This window comes from Microcaecilia unicolor, chromosome 13 (assembly GCF_901765095.1).
Source record: "Microcaecilia unicolor chromosome 13, aMicUni1.1, whole genome shotgun sequence".
NCBI classification, from domain to species: domain Eukaryota; kingdom Metazoa; phylum Chordata; class Amphibia; order Gymnophiona; family Siphonopidae; genus Microcaecilia; species Microcaecilia unicolor.
The window spans coordinates 27,295,051-27,320,883 of record NC_044043.1 but is presented as its reverse complement, the minus strand read 5'-3'; the positions used below and the strand labels follow the sequence as shown (position 1 = coordinate 27,320,883).

General features: G+C 48.2%; 1 protein-coding gene across 1 annotated transcript in view; it reads right to left on the bottom strand.

Moving 5' to 3' along the window:
* The window catches only part of TSPOAP1 (TSPO associated protein 1), an 864,237-nt gene that overhangs the window by 38,992 nt on the left and 799,412 nt on the right, over positions 1 to 25,833 (bottom strand). The window contains exon 22 of the mRNA XM_030186055.1: positions 24,077 to 24,205. Within this exon, the coding sequence (XP_030041915.1) occupies positions 24,077 to 24,205 (129 nt within the window). The remainder of the gene's footprint in view (positions 1 to 24,076; positions 24,206 to 25,833) is intronic.

Below are 25,833 nucleotides of genomic sequence, written 5' to 3'. Positions count from 1 at the left end.
CTACTGAGTCTTTTACACTCTGTCATGTTTGATTAGGTCCCAGTTGGTTAGCAGTCATATGTGTGCACTCAGCGCAAAGAGCTCCTAGTTCTAAGAGAACAAGTCCAATCTCTTGAGGCTAGAGTAGCAGATTTGGAGAACCTGAGACAGACAGAAAGGTATATAGACGAGACCTAGAGGGACACAGTAGAGAAGTCCCACCTCCAATCTGCCAATTCTGGTCACCGCATCTCAAAAAAGATATAAAGGAATTGGAGAAGGTGCAGAGAAGGGCGACGAAAATGATAAAAGGGATGGAACGACTTCCCTATGAGGAAAGGCTAAGACGGTTAGGGCTCTTCAGCTTGGAGAGAAGACAGCTGAGGGGTGATATGATAGAAGTCTACAAGATAATGAGCGGAGTAGAGCGGACAGATGTGAAGCGTTTGTTTGCACTTTCAAACAATAACAGAACCAGGGGACACAAGATGAAGCTAGAATATGGTAGGTTTAAAACAAATAGGAGAAAGTTTTTCTTTACTCAGCGTGTAGTTGGACTCTGGAACTCATTGCCGGAGAATGTAGTGACACCAGCTGGCCTTACGGAGTTTAAAGGGGGTTTGGACAGATTCCTGAAGGAAAAGTCCAGTGAACATTATTAAACTTTTTTTTGGTTTTGCCGGGTTCTTGAAGCCTGGATTGGCCGCTGTCGGAGACAGGATGCTGGGCTTGATGGACCCTTAGTCTTTTTCCAGTATGGCGGTGCTTATGTGCTCTGTACTGCCTTGGAGGAGACAGGTCACCTACAAGGAAAACCAACTTGGTGAAGCAGGAAGTAATCCTGTAGCGAGGACCTGGCTTCCAGGGGATTCAATATCCTCTCACACTAAGAATGTATCTTCAGGGGCTTTGTGCCCAGGAAGAAAGGGTTAGCATGGTTGTTTTATTTGAATATAGGCATGTAAATAACTGGGTGGTTGAGGGATGTGTAGTTCACATAGAGGGGCATAATCGAACGCAAATGCCCATCTCCATGGGCGACTTATCTCCAAGGATGGGTACGCGAAGGAGCGGTCCGAACCGTATTTTCGAAAAAGAAGGGCAGCCATCTTTTGTTTCGATAATACGGTTGGTGCCGGGCAAATGCATCGGATTTGGGCGGATTTGAGATGGGCGGTATCGGTTTTCAGCAATAATGGAAACCGAAGCCGCGCAGCTCAGAAACGAACACATCCAAGGCATTTGGGTCATGGGAGGGGCCAGGATTCGTAGTGTACTGGTCCCCCTCACATGCCAGGACACCAACCGGGCACCCTAGGGGGCACTTCTAAAAAATAAAAAAAAGGTAAAATTATGTATCATACCTGATAATTTTCTTTCCATTAATCATAGCTGATCAATCCATAGACTGGTGGGTTGTGTCCATCTACCAGCAGGTGGAGATAGAGAGCAATCCTTTTGCCTCCCTATATGTGGTCATGTGCTGCCGGAAACTCCTCAGTATGTCGATATCCAAGCTCCATCCGCAGGACTCAGAACTTAGAGAATTACACCCACAAAGGGACACTCTGCCCAGCTCACCACCGCCGAAACGGGGGAGGGGAATTAACCCAGCTCATCCCCACACAAGTGGGGGGAGGGGAATCCGTCCAGCTCATCCCCGCGGAGCGGGGGAGGGACACCACCCAGCCGATGCGGGGGGATCTGGCTTATCCTGCAACCGCAACCGTGGGAGGAGCTGACTGACCCTAACACCGCCAAAGCGGGAGGGGTACAAAGCTGCCCTACAGCCGCACGAAGCGGGAGGGAGCGCCGGCAAAATTTATGTCTCAATCCAGCCCCGTAAAACGGAGGGGAGAGGAATGCAGCAGCTCACTGTAACACAAATTCGTCTCAACTCTTGAAGAATCCATTGAAAAACTTGAACACGAAGTCCTCCTGAACAGGAACTGAAGACTAAACTTGAACCTGAAATGCAACCAGAATATAAACAATACAGATATCTGGGAGGGACTATGGATTGATCAGCTATGATTAATGGAAAGAAAATTATCAGGTATGATACATAATTTTACCTTCCATATCATCATGCTGATCAATCCATAGACTGGTGGGATGTACCGAAGCAGTACTCACCCAGGGCGGGACATTGAAATCCCTGACCGCAACACTGAAGCTCCAAACCGGGCCTCCGCCCGAGCAGCCACAGCCAAGCGGTAATGCCTGGAGAAGGTATGGGCCGATGCCCAAGTTGCCGCCTTGCAAATCTCTTCCAAGGAGACGGACCCGGCCTCTGCCATCGAGGCCGCCTGAGCTCTAGTGGAGTGAGCCTTCAGCTGGATAGGCGGCACCTTCCCCGCGGCCACATAAGCCGCTGCAATGGCTTCCTTGACCCATCTTGCCACTGTAGGCTTAGAAGCCTGCAGACCCTTACGAGGACCTGCAAACAGGACAAACAGATGATCCGATTTCCGAAATCATTGGTCCCTTCCAAGTATCTGATGATGACTCGTCTCACATCCAGATATTTGAGAGCAGAGTATTCCTCTGGGTAGTCCTCCCTACGAAAGGAAGGGAGACAGAGCTGCTGATTCACATGGAAGCGAGAAACAATCTTGGGCAGGAAGGAAGGCACTGTGCGAATAGTCACTCCTGCCTCAGTGAACTGCAGAAAAGGCTCTCGACATGAGAGTGCCTGGAGCTCGGAAACTCTTCTGGCTGAAGTGATAGCCACCAAAAAGACTGCTTTCAACGTCAGGTCTTTCAGAGATGCCCTCGACAAGGGTTCAAAAGGCGGCTTCTGCAAAGCTCTTAGCACCAGGTTGAGATTCCACGCAGGCACCACTGAGTGCAGAGGAGGGCGCAGGTGATTAACTCCCTTGAGAAAGCGCACCACATCTGGCTGCGAAGCCAGGGAAGCACCCTTCAGGCGGCCCCTGAAGCAAGCCAGAGCCGCTACCTGGACTTTAAGGGAACTGAGCGACAGGCCTTTCTCCAGACCTTCTTGCAGGAACGCCAACACTGAAGAAATTGGAGCAGTGAAGGGAGAAAGTGAGCCTGCTTCACACCACGCTGCAAAGGTACGCCAAACCCTGGCGTAAGCAGTAGAAGTAGAGCGCTTCCTCGCTCTCAGCATAGTGGCGATGACCTTGTCTGAGAAGCCCTTCTTTCTCAGACGCTGCCGCTCAATAGCCAGGCCCGTAAGACCAAATGGGGAGGGATCCTCCATCATCACAGGACCCTGATGTAACAGGCCCTGCTCCACTGGCAGCCGCAGAGGATCGTCGACTGAGAGCCTGATCAAGTCCGCATACCAGGGACGTCTGGGCCAGTCCGGACCCACCAGGATTATCCGGCCCGGATGCTTTGCCACCCGGTCTAGCACCCTGCCCAACATGGGCCAGGGCGGGAACACATAGAGAAGCTCCTGTGCCGGCCACTGTTGGAGAAGAGCATCTACTCCCAGAGATCGAGGGTCCCGTCCTCTGCTGAAAAAGCGCGGCACTTGGCAATTGGCCGATGACGCCATCAGATCTAGGCTCGGCTGGCCCCAGCGCTTCGTGATGTCCAAGAACGCCTGAGCAGATAGCTGCCACTCTCCGGGCTCCAAGGTATGGCGACTAAGAAAGTCCGCCTTGACATTCATGACTCCGGCAATGTGGGCCGCTGACAGCTGTTCCAGGTTCGCTTCCGCCCACTGGCATAGATTCATGGCCTCCTTGGCTAGCGGGGCGCTCTTGGTACCTCCCTGGCGGTTGACATAGGCCACAGCCGTGGCATTGTCCGACAGGACCCGTACTGGCTTCAACGCCAGTACCGGGATGAACTCCAAAAGCGCCAACCGAATGGCTCTGAGTTCCAGGAGGTTGATAGACCACTTTGCCTCTGCAGGAGACCAGAGCCCCTGCGCTGTCCTTCCCAAGCAGTGGGCTCCCCAGCCCGACAAAAAGGCGTCCGTCGTGACGACAATCCACTCCGGGGTCACCAGAGGCATTCCTGCAGACAACTTGTCTGTCTGCATCCACCAGCTCAGCGCCTTGCGCACTGCTGGGTCCAAGGGAAGGCGCACAGCATAATCCTCCGACATCGGAGTCCAGCGCTGCAGCAGAGAGAGTTGTAGTGGTCTCATATGAGCCCTGGCCCAGGGCACTACTTCCATCGTGGCCGTCATAGAGCCCAACAGCTGCACATAGTCCCAAGCCCGAAGAGGAGAGGCTACTAGGAACTGGTTCACCTGAGCCTGAAGTTTGACAATCCGATTGTCTGGCAGGAACACTCTGCCCACTTGGGTGTCGAATCGAACTCCCAGATACTCCATGGACTGAGTCGGGCACAGCTGGCTCTTCTCCCAGTTGATGATCCACCCCAGGGAGCTCAAAAGAGCAACCACCCGGTCCACAGCTTTGCCGCACTCTGCATAAGAGGGGGCTCGGATCAACCAGTCGTCCAGATAAGGATGGACTTGTACTCCTTCCTTTCGCAGGAAGGCCGCGATGACCACCATTACTTTGGAGAAGGTCCGCGGAGCAGTAGCCAACCCGAAAGGGAGGGCTCTGAACTGGAAGTGTCAGCCCAGGACTGCAAAACGCAGAAAGCGTTGATGAGGAGGCCAGATGGGAATTTGCAGGTACGCTTCCTTGATGTCCAAGGAAGCCAAGAACTCTCCTGCCTTCACTGCCGCTATAACAGAGCGGAGAGTCTCCATGCGAAAGTGCCGCACTTTCAAGGCCCGATTGACCCCTTTGAGGTCGAGGATAGGCCGGACAGAACCTCCTTTCTTTGGTACCACAAAGTAAATGGAGTAATGTCCCTTGCCAATCTGATTTTCTGGCACCGGAACGACCGCACCCAGGCGTATCAGGTTGTCCAAGGTCTGCTGCACTGCCACAGCTTTGACCGGAGACTTGCAGGGAGAGAGTACAAACCCGTCTCTTAAGGGTCGGCAGAACTCTAACTTGTAGCCGTCTCTGATGACTTCCAGCACCCAAGCGTCTGAAGTTACTCTGGTCCACTCGCCCAGAAACGAGGACAGGCGTCCTCCAATCTGCACTGGGCCATGGACCAGGACCCCGTCATTGGGTAAGAGACCCTGGGGGAGGACCGGAGGGCGTACCTCCGGGACGGCGGTCTCTGCGAAAGGAATGCTGCTTGGGGGAGAAGTTCCTTTTGAAGGAAGAGGGGGCAGAGGAGCCCGACTTGCCCAGGCGGTACCGACGGGCTTCCTGAAACCGTCCTCTGGAGATACCGGGGCGAGCACTGGCCCGAGCCCTGACCTCTGGTAACCTCTTGCCCTTAGACGTGCCGAGATCGGTCACGATTTTGTCCAGCTCGACCCCAAAGAGCAGCTTGCCTTTAAAAGGCAACTTAGCCAGGCGGGACTTAGAGGCGTGGTCCGCAGACCAATGTTTCAGCCAAAGCCAGCACCGCGCAGAGACTGTCTGAGCCATGCCTTTAGCTGAGGCTCTCAAGACATCATACAGTAAGTCTGCCAAATAAGCCAAGCCCGATTCCAGGGCCGGCCAGTCAGCCCTCAAGGAAGGATCCGAGGGGGAAGCCCGCTGCACCATCGTCAGGCACGCCCTGGCCACATAGGAGCCGCAAACTGAGGCCTGCAAACTTAAGGCAGCCGCCTCGAAGGACGACCTTAAAGCCGCTTCCAATCTTCTGTCTTGGGCGTCCTTTAGTGCCGTGCCACCTTCCACCGGCAACGCCGTTTTCTTAGTCACCGCAGTGATTAAAGAATCCATGGTAGGCCAAATAAAGGCCTCACGTTCACTTTCAGGCAAAGGATAGAGGCGGGACATAGCCCTAGCCACTTTGAGGCTTGCTTCCGGGACATCCCATTGAGCCGAAATTAAGGTGTGCATGGCATCATGCATGTGGAAGGTTCTAGGAGGGCGCTTCGTCCCCAGCATAATGGCGGAGCCAACAGGGGCTGAGGGAGAGACATCCTCCGGAGAGGAAATCTTCAAAATGCTCATGGCCTGCATTAACAGGTTGGGCAAATCCTCTGAGCGAAAGATCCGTGCTGCAGAGGGGTCATCCGCTCCATCCGAGCGGGAATCCGTCTCCTCCAAGGAATCCCCAAAGGACCGTTGGGAGAACTCAGATACGCTGCCCTCATCTACATCAGAGGAAACAGCGTCCTCTAAGGCCTGGGCATCCACCCGAGGGCGTTTACTTCCGGGGGCCTCAACCCCTTTATCGGACAAGGGAGAAGGGGCAGCGTTCTGCATAAGGAAGGCCTGATGCAGCAGCAAAATAAACTCGGGGGAGAAACCCCCCAAACTGTGCAATTCAGCAGCCTGGGCCACAGCCCTAGACGCACCCTCAACCGGCGCTCGCAAGAGCGGGGGAGAACCATGCTGCGCATCCAAGATGGCGTCCGGCGCGACACTCCGCAAAAGAGCCGCGCGGGAAGAACGGCGCTTAACTTTAGCCGCTTTTTTGCTGTCGCCCAAATCAAGGGCGGCAATGGCATGAACGTCTCCCAGCTCAAGGGCGGCCCAAGAAGAAGCCGTCCGAGCAGAGTGGCCGGCCAAGTTGGCGGAGGCAAGCAGCGGGGGATGGGCGTTCATGGCGGGAAAAACCACCGCGCCGGAGGAAGACCCGGGACACTGACCGGCCTCCAAACTGACACCCAACAAGGGCGAATCAGACTTTAAAACCCCCGCATCCCCGCTAGAAGCGCACACGCGGTCCGGGGAGCGATTCTTCGCGCCCTCGCCCTCCGACGCCATAGGCCACGCGGAGATCAATCGGGGAACCCCCTGCCCGCTATAAAAAGGTAAAAATTACCTGCTTCTCGCTCCGAGCTGTAACGACCTGGTGTCCCAGTGAGTAGCTGCAATAAACGTTTAAATAAACGTCGAAATAAACGCCCTTAAGGACGTCCAAAATTTTTTTTTTTTTTAACGGAGCCAGCGGGAGGGGGGAGAAAAGGAGGGACCTGGCGCCACCAGGTTTGCACTTGCTCAAGAAGAGCCCTCAACCCCAGGCACTCAACAAAACCTAAAAATTAGGCTTGGAGGCCTAGCCAGAGCTGCTGCTGTGTGTGACCACCACCTGCTGAGATAGAGAACATACTGAGGAGTTTCCGGCAGCACATGACCACATATAGGGAGGCAAAAGGATTGCTCTCTATCTCCACCTGCTGGTAGATGGACACAACCCACCAGTCTATGGATTGATCAGCATGATGATGTGGAACATTAAATTACCTCCCAAGTCCATAGCTCCCTTACCTTGGGTGCTGAGACCCCTAAATACTCCCTAAAACCCACTCCCCACAACTCTACACCATTACCATAGCACTTATGGGTGGGTGAAGGGGGGCACCTACATGTGGGTTCAGTGGGTTTTGGGGAGGGGTTTAGAGGGCTCCCATTTACAAGTGTAACAGGTAGGGGGGTATGGGCCTGGGTCCACCTGCCTGAAGTGCATTGCACCCACTAAAAACTGCTCCAGGGACCTGCATACTGCTCTGATGGAGCTGGGTATGACATTTGAGGCTGGCATAGAGCCTGGAAAAAAAGTTTTAAAAGTTCTTTTTTTTTGGTGGGAGGGGGTTAGTGACCACTGGGGGAGTCAGGGATGGTCATCCCCGATTCCCTCCGGTGGTCATATGGTCATTTAGGGCACATTTTTGGGACTTGGTCATGAAAAAAAAGGGTCCAAAGAAGTGGCCTACATTCTCGCTAAAATTGCCCTTCTTTTTTCCATTATCGGCCGACGGCGCCCATTTTTTAAGCATGCCCCGGTCCAGCCTTCGCTACCCTTCCGACACGCCCCCGGGAACTTTGTTCGTCTCCGCAACGGACTGCAGTTGGGGGCGCCCAAAATTGGCTTTCGATTATACCGATTTGGGCACACATGAGAGAAAGGCGCCCATCTCCCGATTTGGGTCAAAATATGGGCGCCTTTCTCTTTCGAAAATGAGCTGGTTGGTCACTTGCCTGCCTGGTGTCAAGATGGTGGATCTCACTCATTACTTAGATAAGATTTTAGACAGTGAAGGGGAAGAGCTGGCTGTTCTGGTACATGTGGGTACCAAGAACATAAGAAAGTGTGGGAAGGAGATACTGGATGTCAAATTTAGGCACATAGGTAGAAAATTAAGATCCACAACCTCCATGGTAATATTTTTAGCAGTATTCCTCATGCCACGCACAGGACCCAAGAGGCAGGCAGAGTTCTGGAGTCTTAATGTATGAATGAAACAAAGGTGTAAGAGGAGGGATTTAGATTTATTAGGAACTGGTCAAATTTCTGGGGAAGGAGAAGCCAATTCCAAAAAGATGGAGTAGAACCAGACTGTTGGCACTAATATTTTAAAAGGAGATAGCACAGTTTTTAAAACAGAATCTGAGGAAAATCCAACAGTTGCTCAGGAGTGCAAGGTTTGGATGAGGTATTTTTGAAGGATACTATCGCAACAGAGAGGTCAGAGCATCCTGATGGTGAAGTTGTAACAAAAGGAAAAGCAAGGTGTCTTTAAGGAAGACAGAGAGTAAACACTGCAAATTATCCCCATCCTGTTATACAGCTTGTAGATACAAACAAAAAAAAAATACTTTGAAATATATATAAATAAAATCCCCCCTCAAACGTTCTGAAGCTCACTCCGTGGCAGTGAAGCACTGAACTCCTGTACTCTTTGTAGGCTAGGCTATGAGGACCACTCACCCTCACTCATAGACCCGCCCTCAGCCACGCCCCATCTGCACATAAAAAGCAACCTCAACGTTTTAAGCTTTGTGGCTTCAGGGTTAGTAAGTTTGAAGCTCTGTAACCACTTTTACAAACCATCTAACTCTGCCCCGCCCTCACGTCAAAACGTTATGACATCAAGGGCGGGTCATAATGACCACAACTACACTAAGCTAGGAAGCCCATTGCTTGATCTCTCTTTTCACTCCCCAACGCAGCCGTCATTCCCATACACTGTAAACCAAGCACGCATCGTCCCCCCCCCAAATCCAAACCCCCCCCTCACAGATGCCCGTGCACGTCACCCCCCTCCAAAAACGCCAAACCACTCCCATCTCTCTCTCACACATGCCTCCACCAGCGCAACGCCCCTCTGCTCCCTGACATAGGCTCCGCCCATCCCCAGTACGTGCACGTCGGCCTCCCCCTCCAAAATCGGCAACCCCCCTCTACTACCCTCCCCTCCTCTTACCGGAGTCTCAGCCGCAGAAGTGAAGGGCAAGGTAGTTCGGAGATTCTGCTGCCTTCCTTTCTGTTCGCTATGAGCTCTGTGCCCTGATTGTCTGGTCCCGCCCTTGCAGAAACAGGAAATGAGGGCGGGACCAGACAATCAGGGCACAGAGCTCATAGCGAACAGAACGGATTAAGGCACCAGAATCTCCGAACTACCTTGCCCTTCACTTCTGCGGCTGGGACTCCGGTAAGAGGAGGGGAGGGTAGTAGAGGGGAGTTGCCGATTTTGGAGGGGGGGCCCACGTGCACGTACCGGGGATGGGCGGGGCCTATGTCGGGGAACGGAGGACCTTGCTAGCGCCCGTTTCATTTGTGCCAGAAACGGGCCTTCATTACTAGTGTCTTTATATTCAAACATTTTTATTAATTTTCATAACAAGAAACCACTCAATAAAAGGACCATCAACAGAGTACAGGCAAAAAGCAACATATCAAAGCCAGAACCAGAAAGCAAGCAAGCAAGCAACCCTCCCTCCCACTGCCCCTACCCCCTAACCACAGATCAAAACATGGATTAAGGAGGACATAGGATGGGTAAACAGGAAGCCATTAAAGAATAATCAAGATGAGGTTCCAACCACAGGGAGCCAAGGATTGCCTCACAGCTTCAGGAAACGGGTCTTATGTTTATGAGATCCCTGGGCCTCGCTCACCTCCCAGGTGATGCATTTGACTGTGCCAATGCCAGTAGGCAGGGGGGCCATGCTAAGGTCCTGGACTGTAAGATACATTTCCGTGCTAAAAGAATTTATGAAAAAGCAAGGTACTCTCCTTATCCTTACCCCAAAAAGATCTAAGTTGGTTTAACAACAACTGTGCAGGTGAGCCTTCCAGTCTGTCCATAAGCAAAGTGACCACATAAGCAACCACCTGACTCCAAAAACACTGAACCACAGGGAAGGCCCAAAAAGAGTGGGGAAAAAAAACATTCTCCCGTAATGATAACTAATCCATGACGGAAGGATCACTACTACTACTACTACTATTTAGCATTTCTATAGCGCTACAAGGCGTACGCAGCGCTGCACAAACATAGAAGAAAGACAGTCCCTGCTCAAAGAACTTACAATCTAATAGACAAAAAATAAATAAAGTAAGCAAATCAAATCAATTAATGTGAACGGGAAGGAAGAGAGGAGGGTAGGTGGAGGCGAGTGGTTACAAGTGGTTACGAGTCAAAAGCAATGTTAAGAGGTGGGCTTTCAATCTAGATTTAAAGGTGGCCAAGGATGGGGCAAGACGTAGGGGCTCAGGAAGTTTATTCCAGGCGTAGGGTGCAGCGAGACAGAAGGCGCGAAGTCTGGAGTTGGCAGTAGTGGAGAAGGGAACAGATAAGAAGGATTTATCCATGGAGCGGAGTGCACGGGAAGGGGTGTAGGGAAGGACGAGTGTGGAGAGATACTGGGGAGCAGCAGAGTGAGTACATTTATAGGTTAGTAGAAGAAGTTTGAACAGGATGCGAAAACGGATAGGGAGCCAGTGAAGGGTCTTGAAGAGAGGGGTAGTATGAGTAAAGCGACCCTGGCGGAAGACGAGACGGGCAGCAGAGTTTTGAACCGACTGGAGGGGGGAGAGGTGACTAAATGGGAGGCCAGCAAGAAGCACAATGCAGTAGTCTAAACGAGAGGTGACAAGGGTGTGGATGAGGGTTTTGGTAGAGTGCTCGGAAAGAAAGGGGCGGATTTTACGGATGTTGTAAAGAAAGAAACGACAGGTCTTGGCAATCTGCTGGATATGAGAAGAGAAGGAGAGAGAAGAGTCAAAGATGACCCCAAGGTTTTGAGCTGAGGAGACAGGGAGAATGAGAGAGCCATCAACAGAAATAGAAAACGGGGGGAGCGGGGAGGTGGGTTTGGGGGGGAAAATGAGAAGCTCGGTTTTGGTCATATTTAATTTCAGGTGGCGTTGAGACATCCAGACAGCAATGTCAGACAAGCACGCTGAAACTTTGGTTTGGATGCAAGGTGAGATATCAGGGGCAGAAAGGTAGATTTGGGAGTCATCAGCATAGAGATGGTAGGAAAAGCCATGGGATGAGATTAATGAACCAAGGGAAGAAGTGTAGATAGAAAAGAGGAGGGGACCAAGAACAGAACCCTGAGGTACGCCGACAGGCAGAGGGATAGAAGTAGAAGAGGATCCACCAGAGTGAACACTAAAGGTGCGGAGGAAGAGGTAGGAAGAGAACCAGGAAAGGACAGAGCCCTGGAATCCAAGTGAGGACAGGGTATCGAGAAGTATGCTGTGATCGACAGTGTCAAAAGCAGCGGAAAGATCAAGAAGAATGAGGATGGAATATTGACCTCTGGATTTAGCCAGTAATAGGTCATTGGAGACTTTAGTAAGCGCAGTTTCGGTTGAGTGGAGAGGGCGAAAACCAGATTGTAGTGGGTCAAGAATAGCATGTGAGGAGAGAAAATCAAGGCAGCGGCGGTGAACAGCACGCTCAAGTAATTTGGAGAGAAAAGGAAGGAGGGAGATGGGTCGGTAATTAGAGGGTCAAGTAGGGTCGAGTGAAGGCTTCTTAAGGAGAGGATCACCCCCAGACTAAGTGTCCCGCAAAGGGCACAGGAGCATGCTCCTCCACATGCAGGCAGGCAGGAAGCAGCCCCCAGGGCGCAGGAAGCAAAGATATTATAAGGGGCAAAGTACATAAGTACATAAGCACTGCCACACTGGGAAAAGACCAAAGGTCCATCAAGCCCAGCACTCTGTCTCTGACAGTGGTCAATCCAGGCCCCAAGAACCTGGCAAAAACCCAAAATTTAATAACGATCAATGGACTTTTCCTTCAGGAATCTGTCCAGACCTCCCTTTAAATTCAGCAAGGCCAGCTGCCGTCACTACCTTCTCTGGCAATGAGTTTCAGAGTCTAACTACACGCTGAGTAAAGAAAAACTTTCTACTACTACTATAAATCATTTCTATAGCGCTACCAGTCGTACGCAGCGCTTCACAATTTAACATGAAGAAAAGACAGTCCCTGCTCTAAAGAGCTTACAATCTAAATGTCAAACTTTATAAATACAATAATAATAATAAAAAAGATTTTTTTAAAACCAGAAACAAATCTAAAGTGGATGATCGTAAAGGTTATTGCCATTGTGCCTTTTAGAAAACTTTTTACAATTGTCACAGATATAAACAAAATACTATATCCTTCTAGAAAGGCCCCCCCCCCCCCCCCAAGAGATACAAGGACTGGTATAAATATTAATCTTAAAGGACTAAAGGTGCACTTTCTTCCCAAAGGCTTCATTAGAAAAGCAATTCTTATTTCTACAGAAGTTACAGGTATGCTGCAAATTACAAAACAGAGTTGCTTCTGGTAACTGGGGCCACTTCTCAGCTCAAAATTCTATTTCTATGCAAATGATAAGTGGTTATTTCATTTGAATAAAGTCATAACCTGAGAGGAAATATTAAACACTGCTTCTCCACCAAGCATATCTGTAATATGAAACTTTTTTTAGATTTATTTTAAACCTACCACATTCTAATTTCATCTTGTGTCCCCTGGTTCTATTATTGTTAGAAAGCGTAAACAAACGCTTCACATCTGTCCGCTCTACCCCACTCATTATTTTGTAGACCTCTATCATATCACCCCTCAGCCGCCTTTTCTCCAGGCTAAAGAGTCCTAGCCTTCTTAACCTCTCCTCATAGGGTAGTCGTCCCATCCCTTTTATCATTTTTGTCGCCCTTCTCTGCAGTAAAGGCCAACGGAGAAAGAATTGTTATAAAGGGGTAAGCTGGGAAGACCAAGTCCCCCCTCAGACCAATTGCCAAGCAAGATGTGGAAACAGACTTTAGGTTTGTTGTTTGCCCAACAAAAACGAGAGAGTAATTGATTAAAATGCTGGGCATTCTTCTGAAGCAAGCAAACAGGCAGAATCTGTAGCATGTAGAATCACCATGGGAAAATGACTATGCGAACTAAGCTAATATATCCCACCAAAGATAAGGGCAATGACTGCCAACTATCTGCCAACTGCCGCGCAACTTAAAAACGATCTACGAACTAACTTTCATAAATTTCTGAAGACCCATCTCTTTAATAAGGCATACCACAAAGATCAACAAATGTAAATGCAACACATCTCCTCCTACCGACACACAGAACTGTTTTTATATATCTGCTTGTTTAAATTTCTGCTAGGCTATTCAATCTCTACCATGCTATTCAACTTCTACTATGCTATTCAAGATCTTTATGTAACATTAAGTGTCTGTTTTCTAATTTATTTCCACCAAGAACGATACATTGTAACCACATTGAGCCTACAAAAAGGTGGGAAAATGTGGGATACAAATGCAATAAATAAATAAAAAATCTAATTACTGTTGAGAATATGGTCAACATTCAAGCGACACAGAGCAAACACTGGAGGCGCTAAGAGGACCCCTAGGTATTTAAAAGATCCCATCACCCACTGCAATGGAAAGGGCCCCTGCCAAATCACCTGCAGTAGCTAACACCTCGCAAAGGTCTCCAAGAGTGCAGACAAGGATTCGTGGGGTGTGTGTGGAGCATCAAGAGATCATTGGCAAATGCTGCTAATTTAAAAGATACAGCACCCACTCAAATGCCCTGAATGTCCCTGATTAAGGAGTCCAAAGTCAGGACGAAAAACAAAGGCGACAAGGAACAACCCTGTCGGGTCCCCCGACTAATAGCAAAAATATAAAACATTTGACCATTAACTGATACTGATGAGGTGCAGTATATAAACCTTGAATCATGGATACAAATCACCTGTCAAAACCATATTTATCCAGCATGGCATACAGAAAGCCCCAGTGAACTTGATCGAAAACCTTCTAGGCATCGAAGCTAATAAAAGGAGAAGGCAACCCCCAATGCTCACATATTTCAAAGATGTCAACATATGTCTAAGATTTTTGGCTACTGAACGCTCCTGGACAAAAATCACCTGGAATTCATGAAGGCAATACACGGCCCAAAAGTTTGGATAGAATCTTAGTGAAAAGCTTGGCCCCGTAATTGAAAAGCGAGATGGGGCAATACAATTCAGGTAGAGTGGAGTCTCTCTCAGCCTTAGAAAGGACAATAATCTGGACCATATTTAAAGTGTCAGGCAATTTCTCCACCTCCTCCTAAGCACTGAACATATTAGTTAAGGGCAACTTGATGTCTTCACCTAACAACTTATAAAATTCAGCCCTAAAGCTGTCAGTTCCAGGGGCTTTACTGAGTGGACTGTGCTGGATCGCCTAGTGCACCTTGTCTGAAGTAATAGGGGAATTCAAAAATCACAATCAAATTGAGAAATCCACAGGAGATCAAGACCATCTAGATATAACCCACCAAGCAGAACCCCCCGCAGCAGGTGGGGCACACAAAGATTGATAAAAAGTGTGAAAGATGCTGCAAATACCCTGATCTGTGTGAATCAACTGCCCTGTAATAAATTTGGGACCCTGTTTCAGTGCTATCAACGAGGCTAACAAACTACTACTCTTGACCTTACCTGCTAATTTGCTTTCTTTTAATCCCTCCAGACCGGACCAGGATTGGACTGATGGGTTGTGTACGCCTACCAGCAGGTGGAGACTGAGAAAGTTCTGAGCCTAGAGCGCCAATGAGAGCCCTGGCCATATGGAGCTAGCCTCAGTATTTGACTAACAAAGCAGGAAAAAAAGAAAGAACACCCTTCTGTGCACCGTGAAATCAAAGCAGCCACAAAGCACTCGTTAAATGTGCTTAACTAACGGCCATACCGTGTATTAGAGCTCACCAGCAACTCTACTACTACTTAACATTTCTAAAGCGCTACTAGGGTTACGCAGCGCTGTACAATTTAACATGGAAGGACAGTCCCTGCTCAAGGAGCTTACAATCTAAAAGACAGGTGTACAATCTAAAGACAAGTGTACAATCTAAAAGACAGGTGTACAATCTAGAGGCAAGTGTACAATCTAAAAGACAAGTGTAGAGTCAATCTGATAGGGCATACTATATTTCTCGAAAGGTTAGGTACCTAAAGCAGCATTGAAGAGGTGGTATGGCCCACTTAAAATGTTATATATACAATAAATTGTGTTGTTTATATATAAATATATATATATATATATATATATATATATATATATATATATATATATATATAAATACAACCTTACAAAACAACTCCGTCTCTGGTAAATGAACTAACTCATTTCGAAACATAAGAAAAAAGTCTGAAGCATTGAAATAACATGGGAGGGGTCCGGTCCGGAGGGATTAAAGGAAAGCAAATTAGCAGGTAAGGTCTAATTTCTACTTCCTTAGCATCCCTCCGGACCAGACCAGGATTGGACTGATGGGAAGTACTACTACTACTACTACTATTTAACATTTCTAGAGCGCTACTAGGGTTACGCAGCGCTGTACAATTTAACAAAGAGAGACAGTCCCTGCTCAAAGAGCTTACAATCTAATAGACAAGTGAACGGTCGGTCCGATAATTTGTAAGAAAGCAGTAGTCCTATGGGAGGGACCCCAGCAAGCCCGCTGTGAGTACTCGAGATGCAAAGACACCCTCCTGCCGGCACTGTACATCAAGTCTGTAATGTTTAGAAAAAGAATGAAGAGAGGACCACGTTGCTGCCTTACAAATATCAGCTAGAGGTACCAAGAAACACTCCGCCCAAGTAGCTGCTTGCCCCCTCGTGGAGTGAGCTTTAACACTGTCTGGAACCGCTCTACCTGCAAGAATGTAAGAAGAAGCTATCATTTCCTTAATCCATCGAGATAACGTGGATTTAGAAGCAGCCAACCCCTTACGGGAACCAGCAACAAGAACGAAAAGACGATCCGTGCGATGAAAGTCCTCAGTAACTGCGAGATAGCGTCTAAGCACTCTCTTAACATCCAAAGTACGTAACTTCATCTGCTCCTCCGAGCCTGAGGAAGATCCCAAAACTGGAAGAATAACCGATTGAGAAAGATGAAAACGAGAAACCACCTTAGGCAGGAAAGAAGGAACCGGACGTAGAACCACCCGCTCCTTAGAAAATTCCAAAAATGGAGATCTGCAGGAAAAAGCTTGCAACTCCGAAACTCTCCTTGCTGAAGCTATGGCCACTAAAAACACCGCTTTAAGAGTCAAATCCTTAAGAAGCAGACAACGGCTCAAAAGTAGGACCAGTTAGAGCCGAAAGCACAATATTAAGATCCCAGGATGGAAAAATCGATCTACCTGGAGGACGAAGAAGACTAACTCCCTTCAAAAAATGGACCACATCGGGAAGACTAGCTAAGGTCTTACTTCGAATCTGACCTCTGAAACAGGAAAGCGCCGCCGCCTGTACCTTGAGAGTAGAGAGAGACAAACCTTTTTCAAAACCCCGCTGCAGAAAATCCAACATCTGCGCTACAGAAGCCCGAAAAGGAAAAATACCAGCCTCTTCACACCAAGCTTCAAAAATCCTCCAAGAGAGGGTATAATTTAGAGAGGTGGAGCGCCGACGAGACCATAACATGGTAGCAATCACTGGAGACGAATAACCTCTTTTAGTTAATCGAGCTCCTTCAAGAGCCAAGCCATAAGACAAAATCGAGCCGGGTCTGGATGTGGAATTGGCCCTTGTAAGAGCAGGGACTTGTGATCCGGAAGATGAAGAGGAGCCGCCGACCAAAGACGCTGAAGGTCCGCGTACCAAGGATGTTGAGGCCAGTCTGCAGCCACGAGAACTACCGGACCCCCTTGTTCTGCGATCCGCTGCAGGAGGCGACCTAAGAGAGGCCACAGAGGAAACGCGTAAAGGAGACCAGAAGGCCACCTCTGTAAGAGGACGTCTATTCCCGCAGCTTTTGCATCCCTTCGGCGACTGAAGAATCGAGGAACCTTTGAATTGAGACTGGAAGCGAACAGATCTAGGACTGGAGTGCCCCACTGTGCTACTATCAACTGAAACACTCGATCGCTGAGAGACCATTCCCCTGGATCGAGAGTGTGCAGACTGAGAAAATCTGCCTGAATGTTTTCGATTCCTGCTACATGGGAGGCTGAAATGGCATATAGGTGAACTTCTGCCCATGCCATGAGCCTCGCTGTCTCTTGACTCAAAAGGTGGCTCTTCGTCCCCCCCCCTGGCGGTTGACATAAGCTACCTCCATGGCATTGTCCGAGAGAACTCGTACCGCCTTACTACTACTTAACATTTCTAAAGCACTACTAGGGTTACGCAGCGCTGTACATTTTAACAAAGAAGGACAGTCCCTGCTGAAAGGAGCTTACAATCTAAAGGACGAAATGTCAAGTTGGGGCAGTCTAGATATCCTGAACGGAGGTAAAATGGTTATGTGCCGAAGGCGACATTGAAGAGGTGGGCTTTGAGTAAGGATTTGAAGATGGGCAGGGAGGGGGCTTGGCGTATGGGCTCGGGGAGTTTATTCCAAGCATAGGGTGAGGCGAGGCAGAAAGGGTGGAGCTTGGAGTTGGCGGTGGTGGAGAAGGGTACTGAGAGGAGGGATTTGACCTGTGAGCGGAGGTTTCGGGTAGGAACGTAAGGGGAGATGAGGGTAGAGAGGTAAGGAGGGGCTGCAGATCGAGTGCATTTGTAGGTAAGTAGGAGAAGCTTGAACTGTATGCGGTACTTGATCGGAAGCCAGTGAAGTGACTTGAGGAGAGGGGTGATATGGGCATATCGGTCCTGACGGAAAATAAGACGTGCAGCAGAGTTCTGAACGGATTGAAGGGGGGATAGATGGCTAAGTGGGAGGCCAGTGAGGAGTAGGTTGCAATAATCAAGGCGAGAGGTAATGAGAGAGTGGACGAGTGTTCGGGTGGTGTGCCTTGCCCGCCAGGAGGGAATGAAATTCTTGTAGAGCCAGCAGAATAGCTCTGGTCTCCAAAATGCTGATGGATTTGGACACCTCCAGAGGAGACCAGAGACCCTGGGTCCACCTGCCCAAGCAATGGGCTCCCCAGCCCCGGACACTGGCATCTGTCGTTAAGGCTACCCACTGAGGAGACTCCAGCGGCATTCCTGTTATAAGATTCTTTGTTCGTAGCCACCAGAAGAGAGAACTGCACTCCTGTGCCCTGAGAGGTAACCTCGTCAGAAGAGAGCCCATCTGAGAGGACCACCGAGACAGCAGAGACAATTGTAGAGATCTCATATGAGCCCTGGCCCAGGGAACCACCTCTATCGTCGCTGCCATGGACCCCAGGACCTGAAGATAATCTCGAGCACAAAGGTTGCGTCTGTGGAGTAAGTTTAGTATCTGAGAACACAGTTTGACAATTCTGCCCTGAGGAAGAAAAACTCGCCCCTGAGCCGTGCTGAATGTAACCCCAAATACTCCAGAGACTGAGAAGGAACCAGACGACTCTTGGCCACATTTACCACCCAACCTAGAGACTGCAAAACATTTACCACCTGATCAGTAAACCTGGCGACTCTCTTGATAAGACTTTGCCCTGATCAACCAGTCGTCTAGGTACGAGTGGACTAGGATTCCCTGCTTCCTGAGAGCCGCTGCTACCACAACCATAACCTTGGTAAAAATGCATGGAGCTGTGGCTAGGCGAAAGGGCAGAGCTCAAAACTGGAAATGGCAACCTAGAATCGCAAACCTCAAAAACCTGTGGTGAGAAGGCCGAAAAGGAATATGGAGATAAGCCTCTGTCAGATCTAAGGCTGTTAGAAACTCTGCAGTCCGAACTGCCACTATAACTGATCGAAGAGTCTCCATTCGAAAACTTGTGACTCTGAGAGCCCGATTGACAGCTTTGAGATCTAAAATTGGTCGAAAGGACCCCTCCTTCTTGGGGACCACAAAGTAAATGGAATAATGACCCTGTCTGTACTCGGAAGAAGGGACTGGACAAATAGCCTGAAGATCTAAGAGCCTTTGTAGAGTCTCCCGAACAACGCCTGCCTTTTGATGAGAGCAACAGGGAGACTCTAGAAAGGCGCCTGAAAGAGGCCTTGCGAATTCTAAGGCATAACCTTTGCGAATAACTTCCAAGACCCACTGATCTGAAGTAATGTGGGCCCACCTCTGATAGAACTGAGAAAGCCGAGCTCCTACAGGAACCAGAGGAGAGGCCCTCACATCTTCATTGGGAAGATCAGAAGGGGGTACGAAAACCAGCACCTGAGACTCTAGCTGCTCTACGGAAACCGCGAAAGGACTGAGTCCTACTGAAAAACCGAGACCTCTGAGCCTGAGCTCCTTGCCCAGTTTGAAATCTACGAAAATCTCTCGCCCTACCATGACCAAACAAAGAACTCCGACCAGATAGACGAGGCCTATCCTCTGGAAGGCGAGGAACCTTAGATTCTCCCAAAGAATGCACCAACTTATCCAAGTCTTCTCCAAATAAAAAAGAGCCCCTAAAAGGAAACTTACTGAGATTGGACTTAGGAAGCAGCACTCACCGACCAACCTCGTAACCAAAGAGATCGACGAGCTGCAACACCCAAAGCTAAGGATCTAGAAGAAGCTCTCAACAGATCATACAAGGCATCTACCAGAAAAGCAGAACCCATCTCAATTTTAGCTACCTCTGCATCTATAGTAGCAATATCGTCCGAAGACCTATCCAGGACTCTCTCTGCCCAGCGAAAACAGGCTCTGGCCACCAAAGAACCACAAATAGCCGCCAAAGAAGAAACATCAAAACTATTCTTGAGAAGAGAGTCCAACCCTTCTGTCCTGAACATCCCAAAGAGCTGTTCCTCCAGCCACAGGAACCGTTACGCTTGGTAACTGCTGAAACCACCGCATCGACCACTGAAACCTTAAGAATAGCTTTGTCTACTTCTGGCAATGGATAAAGGATGGACATAGCTGTCCCTCCAACTACCGCCCCATCTCCCTCCTACCCTTCCTCTCCAAAATACTTGGAACGCGCCACAGCCGTTGCATTGATTTTCTCGCCTCTCATACCATCCTCGATCCGCTTCAATCTGGCTTTCGCCCACTTCACTCGACAGAAACGGCACTATCCAAAGTCTGTAATGACCTGTTCCTCGCCAAATCCAAAGGTCATTACTCCATCCTCATTCTCCTCGACCTATCCGCCGCTTTTGACACTGTCAATCACGACTTACTTCTTGACACTCTGTCCTCTTTTGGGTTCCAGGGCTCTGTCCTCTCCTGGTTCTCCTCTCCCATTGTACCTTCAGAGTACACTCTCATGGTTCTTCCTCCACCCCTATCCTGCTCTCTGTTGGAGTCCCTCAGGGTTCTGTCCTTGTACCCCTTCTTTTCTCTATCTACACCTCTTCCCTGGGCTCCCTGATCTCGTCTCATGGCTTCCAGTATCATCTTTATGTTGACGACACCCAGCTTTATCTCTCCACACCTGACATCACTGCGGAAACCCAGGCCAAAGTAACGGCCTGCTTATCCGACATTGCTGCCTGGATGTCCAACCGCCACCTGAAACTGAACATGGCCAAGACCGAACTTCTTGTCTTCCCACCCAAACCCACTTCTCCTCTACCTCCTTTCTCTATTTCGGTTGATAACACCCTCATCGTCCCCGTCTCATCTGCCCGCAACCTCGGTGTCATCTTCGACTCCTTCCTCTCCTTCTCTGCGCATATCCAGCAGATAGCCAAGACCTGTCGCTTCTTCCTCTATAACATTAGCAAAAATCCGCCCTTTCCTCTCTGAGCACACCACCCGAACTCTCATCCACTCTCTCGTTACCTCTCGCCTTGACTACTGCAACCTACTCCTCACTGGTCTCCCACTTAGCCACCTATCCCCCCTTCAGTCCGTTCAGAACTCTGCTGCACGTCTTATCTTCTGCCTGAACCGATACACTCATATCACCCCTCTCCTCAAGTCACTTCATTGGCTTCCGATCAGGTACCGCATTCAATTCAAGCTTCTGCTACTAACCTACAAATGCACTCGATCTGCAGCCCCTCCTTACCTCTCAACCCTCATCTCCCCTTACGTTCCTACCCATAACCTCCGGTCTCAAGACAAATCCCTCCTTTCAGTACCCTTCTCCACCACCGCCAACTCCAGGCTCCGCCCTTTCTGCCTCGCCTCACCCCATAAGTGGAACGGACTCCCTGAGCCCATACGCCAGGCCCCCTCCCTGTCCATCTTCAAATCATTGCTCAAAGCCCATCTCTTCAATGTCGCCTTCGGCACCTAACTACTACACCTCTACTCAGGAAATCTAGACTGCCCCAACTTGACATTTCGTTCTTTAGAATGTAAGCTCCTTTGAGCAGGGACTGTCCTTCTTTGTGTATTTTGTAAAGCGCTGTGTAACCCTAGTAGCGCTCTAGAAATGTTAAGTAGTAGTAGTAGTAGTACATAGATCTGGCTGGTCGAAAAGCAGAGTCTGGGACCTCCCACTGAGCTTTAATAACATCCCAAATATCCTGAACCATAGGAAAAGTTCTTCTAGAAGCTGTAGTGCCTTTAACTAACAGGTCAACCTTACAAACTTCTGAAACCGGAGGTTGATCCTCAAAATGCAAAGTAGAAGAAACCAAAGAGATAAGCTCCTGCAAATCATCCTTATGAAATACCCTAGCTACAGAGGGATCTTCCCCTTGGGAAAAAGTTACAGCCTCAGGATCAATAGAAGATTGATCCTCCCAAACATCCTCAGTTAAGACATCGTCCTCCTCCAATAAAGGCATCTCCTGACCCTGGTCAAAATAAAGATCTGTCTGAGAATCACAGCCTCTAGGACTTTTTTGCAGGAGGAATAGAGGAGGGAAAGTCTGCTGACACTCCTGCTGCTGACCCAGCCTTCTTCATCAAAAATGCCTGGTACATCTGGAGGACAAACTCAGGAGAAAAATCCCCTTCCTGAGTCCCTCCAGACTGCACCAGAGTCCCTGTCTCCGCTTCCCCTAACGTTGCTAAAGAACGAGAAGCAGAACACTCACAAGGAGCAGAAACAGCCGAATTCAAAATGGCGGCCGTTTGCGCCACTTTCGCGGGTTCCATATCTAGTGCCGAAACAGACGTGTCTGAGGAGACCGTGGCGGGCCGCGCAGAAGAAGCGGCAGACAAAGAGACTGATGGAGGAACAGATGGTGAAGTATCCTGAACTACGGTACAAAATTTACAAGAACCCGAAGCGCCCACTCCACGGCGCTGGCACACTAAACACCGCTTCAATTTCTCCGCCATAGTGAAGGAGAGCGTACCCGACAGAATCTGTTCTTTTTTTTTTTTTTTAAACAGCTAATCAACTCACTCCGTTACGGAGCTGACTGCTCGTTAAAATAGAGGGGAAAAAGATTGGTTAAACAAATGTGGCTGCCTCTCCCAAAGGCAGTACGCCTTTCCACAGAAAGGGTAGCCCTTCCCTAGAAAATGACGGGAGGTGGGGAGGAAAAGGGGGGAGGGACTCGGGACATCCGAGTATAACACCCCAGAGGCTGTAAAGAAAATAAATAATTAAAACTTTACCAGCAAGCCTCTAAACAGAATTCTCCAGTCACAGAAGGTAAATTAAATAAAATAATTCTGAGTAAGAAACAAGAAAAGAGAGAGACTAATGGGCTCACCTCCTACCTGCTGGAAGACTGAGAAAATACTGAGGCTAATGTCATATGGCCAGGGCTCTCACTGGCTCTCTAGTCTCAGAACTTTCTCAGTCTCCACCTGCTGTTAGGCGTACACAACCCATCAGTCCAATCCTGGTCCGGTCCAGAGGGATGCTAAGGAACTGGTATTTATAATGCGTATAGGATTAAAGAGCACGCTCATGAAGTGGTGAGTTCAGGACTGTCTGCACGCTCAACAACTGCTGCTTATGGGAATCAGTATGGGTGACTCCAAATTGCTTGCGCAACACCTGCAATTGTTTCTCCAAGCACAAGAGTTTTCTACCTCTGGCCCACTTGACATGGCTGGAATAGCTAATAATTTCTCCCCGTAAGACAACTTTAGCCACCTCCCAGTACAAGACAACATTAGGATTAAAAGCCTAATTTGTTTGTACATTTTCCAGCATTGGATCAGCTTCTCCTGGAAGTATGCATCATGAAACAAATGACAAAGGAAAGCCCAACCCCCACCAGCCCCCTCCCCACCACGCCCCAGGGCCTCCATTCCAGCCACACCAGCTCATGGTCAGATACCGCATAAGGGCCAATCTGAGCCTCATAGAAACACAAAAATATGACGGCAGATAAAGGACAAATGGCCCATCCAGTCTGCCCATCCTCCATAACACTTTCCTCCTTTTCCTAAGGGATCCCACATGCTTGTCTCTTACTTTCTTAAACTCCGACACAGTCCTTGTCTCTACAACCTCCAGTGGGAGGCCATTCCATACTTCCACCACCCTTTCTGTAAATGCATACTTTCTTAGATTCCTCCTAAGACTATTTCCTTTTAACGTCATTGTATGCCCCCTCATTCCAGAGTTTTCCTTCATTTGAAAAAGGCCTCTTCCTGTACATTAATGCCCCTGATTTCCACAAAGGGCTCCATGGATTATATCACAAGTGAGAATAACGTGGCTTGCTTGTCCTCATAGAAATTTGATTTTAAGAACTACTTGTCTGGTGTGGCATATTCCTTTTTGGCCTTGTGTTCTTTTATATTGTCCTGCTTCTGTGTGCGCCTAGCTGTTTTGCAGACAGAGAATACCATTATTTATCAGTAACAACTATTGATTATGTGGATAATACCTCAAAATCTGACACTCCAAAAAAACCAAAATAAAAAAATAGCACATTTCGACTTGTGTAATTTCCATGCTTGACTGAGATAACAGTAGCACACACTCAATACTCTCCTACAAAATTGATGTACTATATAAAATGATATAATGCACTCAAGAATAGTATACCTATGCAGTTCTAAACAAAATAAACAAATTATTTTTTATTTTAACGTCTCCTTTATTAAGGTGAATTATTATTTTACCTGTGCTTCTTCCCTTGATTCATGTGTTTTCCTGTTTTCTGATAAAGACCCCATCAACACTTTTCCATCCAGGGAGATGGCTTCTAAAAAGTTGGATGGAATAAAACCTCTGTGCCCATTCAACTCCCCCTGTGGAATAAAATAAAAGTGCTTATTTTGTTATTTTCACACTACAGCAATTATACGACAAAAAAAAAAAAAGCAATAGAATAAAATAATCACACCGTGATACGAAGTAATACATTCCATGGACATATGAGAAGGCTAGATTATAAAACATCATCACTAACATAAAGAGTGGTGCAGCCCTGGAACCACTGACAAAGCAGATCTGCGATATTTGACCAGCATTATCAACTATCTGTTTAAACAACATTATCGATTACTATTCTCTCCACTGGCTCCCTACTGTAGCTTGAATTGAATTCAAATCGTATGTATTGTTTTCAAAATATCAAATAAAGACGTAGGTACTAAACCACCAAATAAGGATTAGCACCAAAAAACAAGCGTCTAAGATAAAATTTTCAAACATTTATTCTGTATGATTCTGACACAGCCACGTTTCACCTAATAAGGCTGCATCTGGAGTCAAAGTTTTTAACTACAGAAACCATACAATTATCCAGTAGGTGTTCAAAGGCATGAAATCAATGTTAACCAGAGTCTCACCACTCTAAGTATATCTGTTTGCCTTCTGTGTATTCCTCCCTACTGCTGTTGCTGCTTGCATACAGAGGGCATAAGTTTTGTTTCTCTCTATTGCTGCTTGTACATACAGTAGACAAGTTTAATTTCTCTGGAAATAGCAAGTGTTGCTGTGCACTTCTGGTAAATCACATGACAAGGAGAAACATATGAGGAACTGAAGCTATGTGGCCCACATATGGCAGACAAAAAATTAATATAACCTTGATAGTGAGTGAAGCTGAAGACCCTCCAAAGGAGATGTTTCTCCACAAATATGTGTTTAGGGAAGGAGGACAAGAAAAGCAAGCACTGGGCCTTCAGGATTGAGAACAATGTAAACCTTTATTCCGAAAATGACCCAACACGGGCCATGTTTCGGCGTACAAACGCCTGCTTCAGGGGTCTAAACATGAAAACACATAAATACAATTATCAAAAAACATTCGTCAATTTGAACTAACATTACATATAAAAAAATATTAACATATGTACATCAAAAACATATTCATTCTTAAAATACAGCAGAAAAAAAATCCCAAATAAAGCGAATGCTACATACCTGTAGAAGGTATTCTCCGAGGACAGCAGGCTGATTGTTCTCGCTGATGGGTGACGTCCACGGCAGCCCCTCCAATCGGAAACTTCACTAGCAAAGGCCTTTGCTAGTCCTCGCGCGCACATGCGCACCGCGCATGAGCGGCCGTCTTCCCGCCCGAATCGGCTCGTGTTCGTCAGTCTCATATGTAGCAAGACAAGACAAGGAAGACACAACTCCAAAGGGGAGGCGGGCGGGTTTGTGAGAACAATCAGCCTGCTGTCCTCGGAGAATACCTTCTACAGGTATGTAGCATTCGCTTTCTACGAGGACAAGCAGGCTGCTTGTTCTCACTGATGGGGTATCCCTAGCCCCCAGGCTCACTCAAAACAACAAACATGGTCAATTGGGCCTCGCAACGGCGAGGACATAACTAAGATTGACCTAACAATTTATCTAACTAACTGAGAGTGTAGCCTGGAACAGAATAAAACATGGGCCTAGGGGGGTGGAGTTGGATCCTAAACCCCGA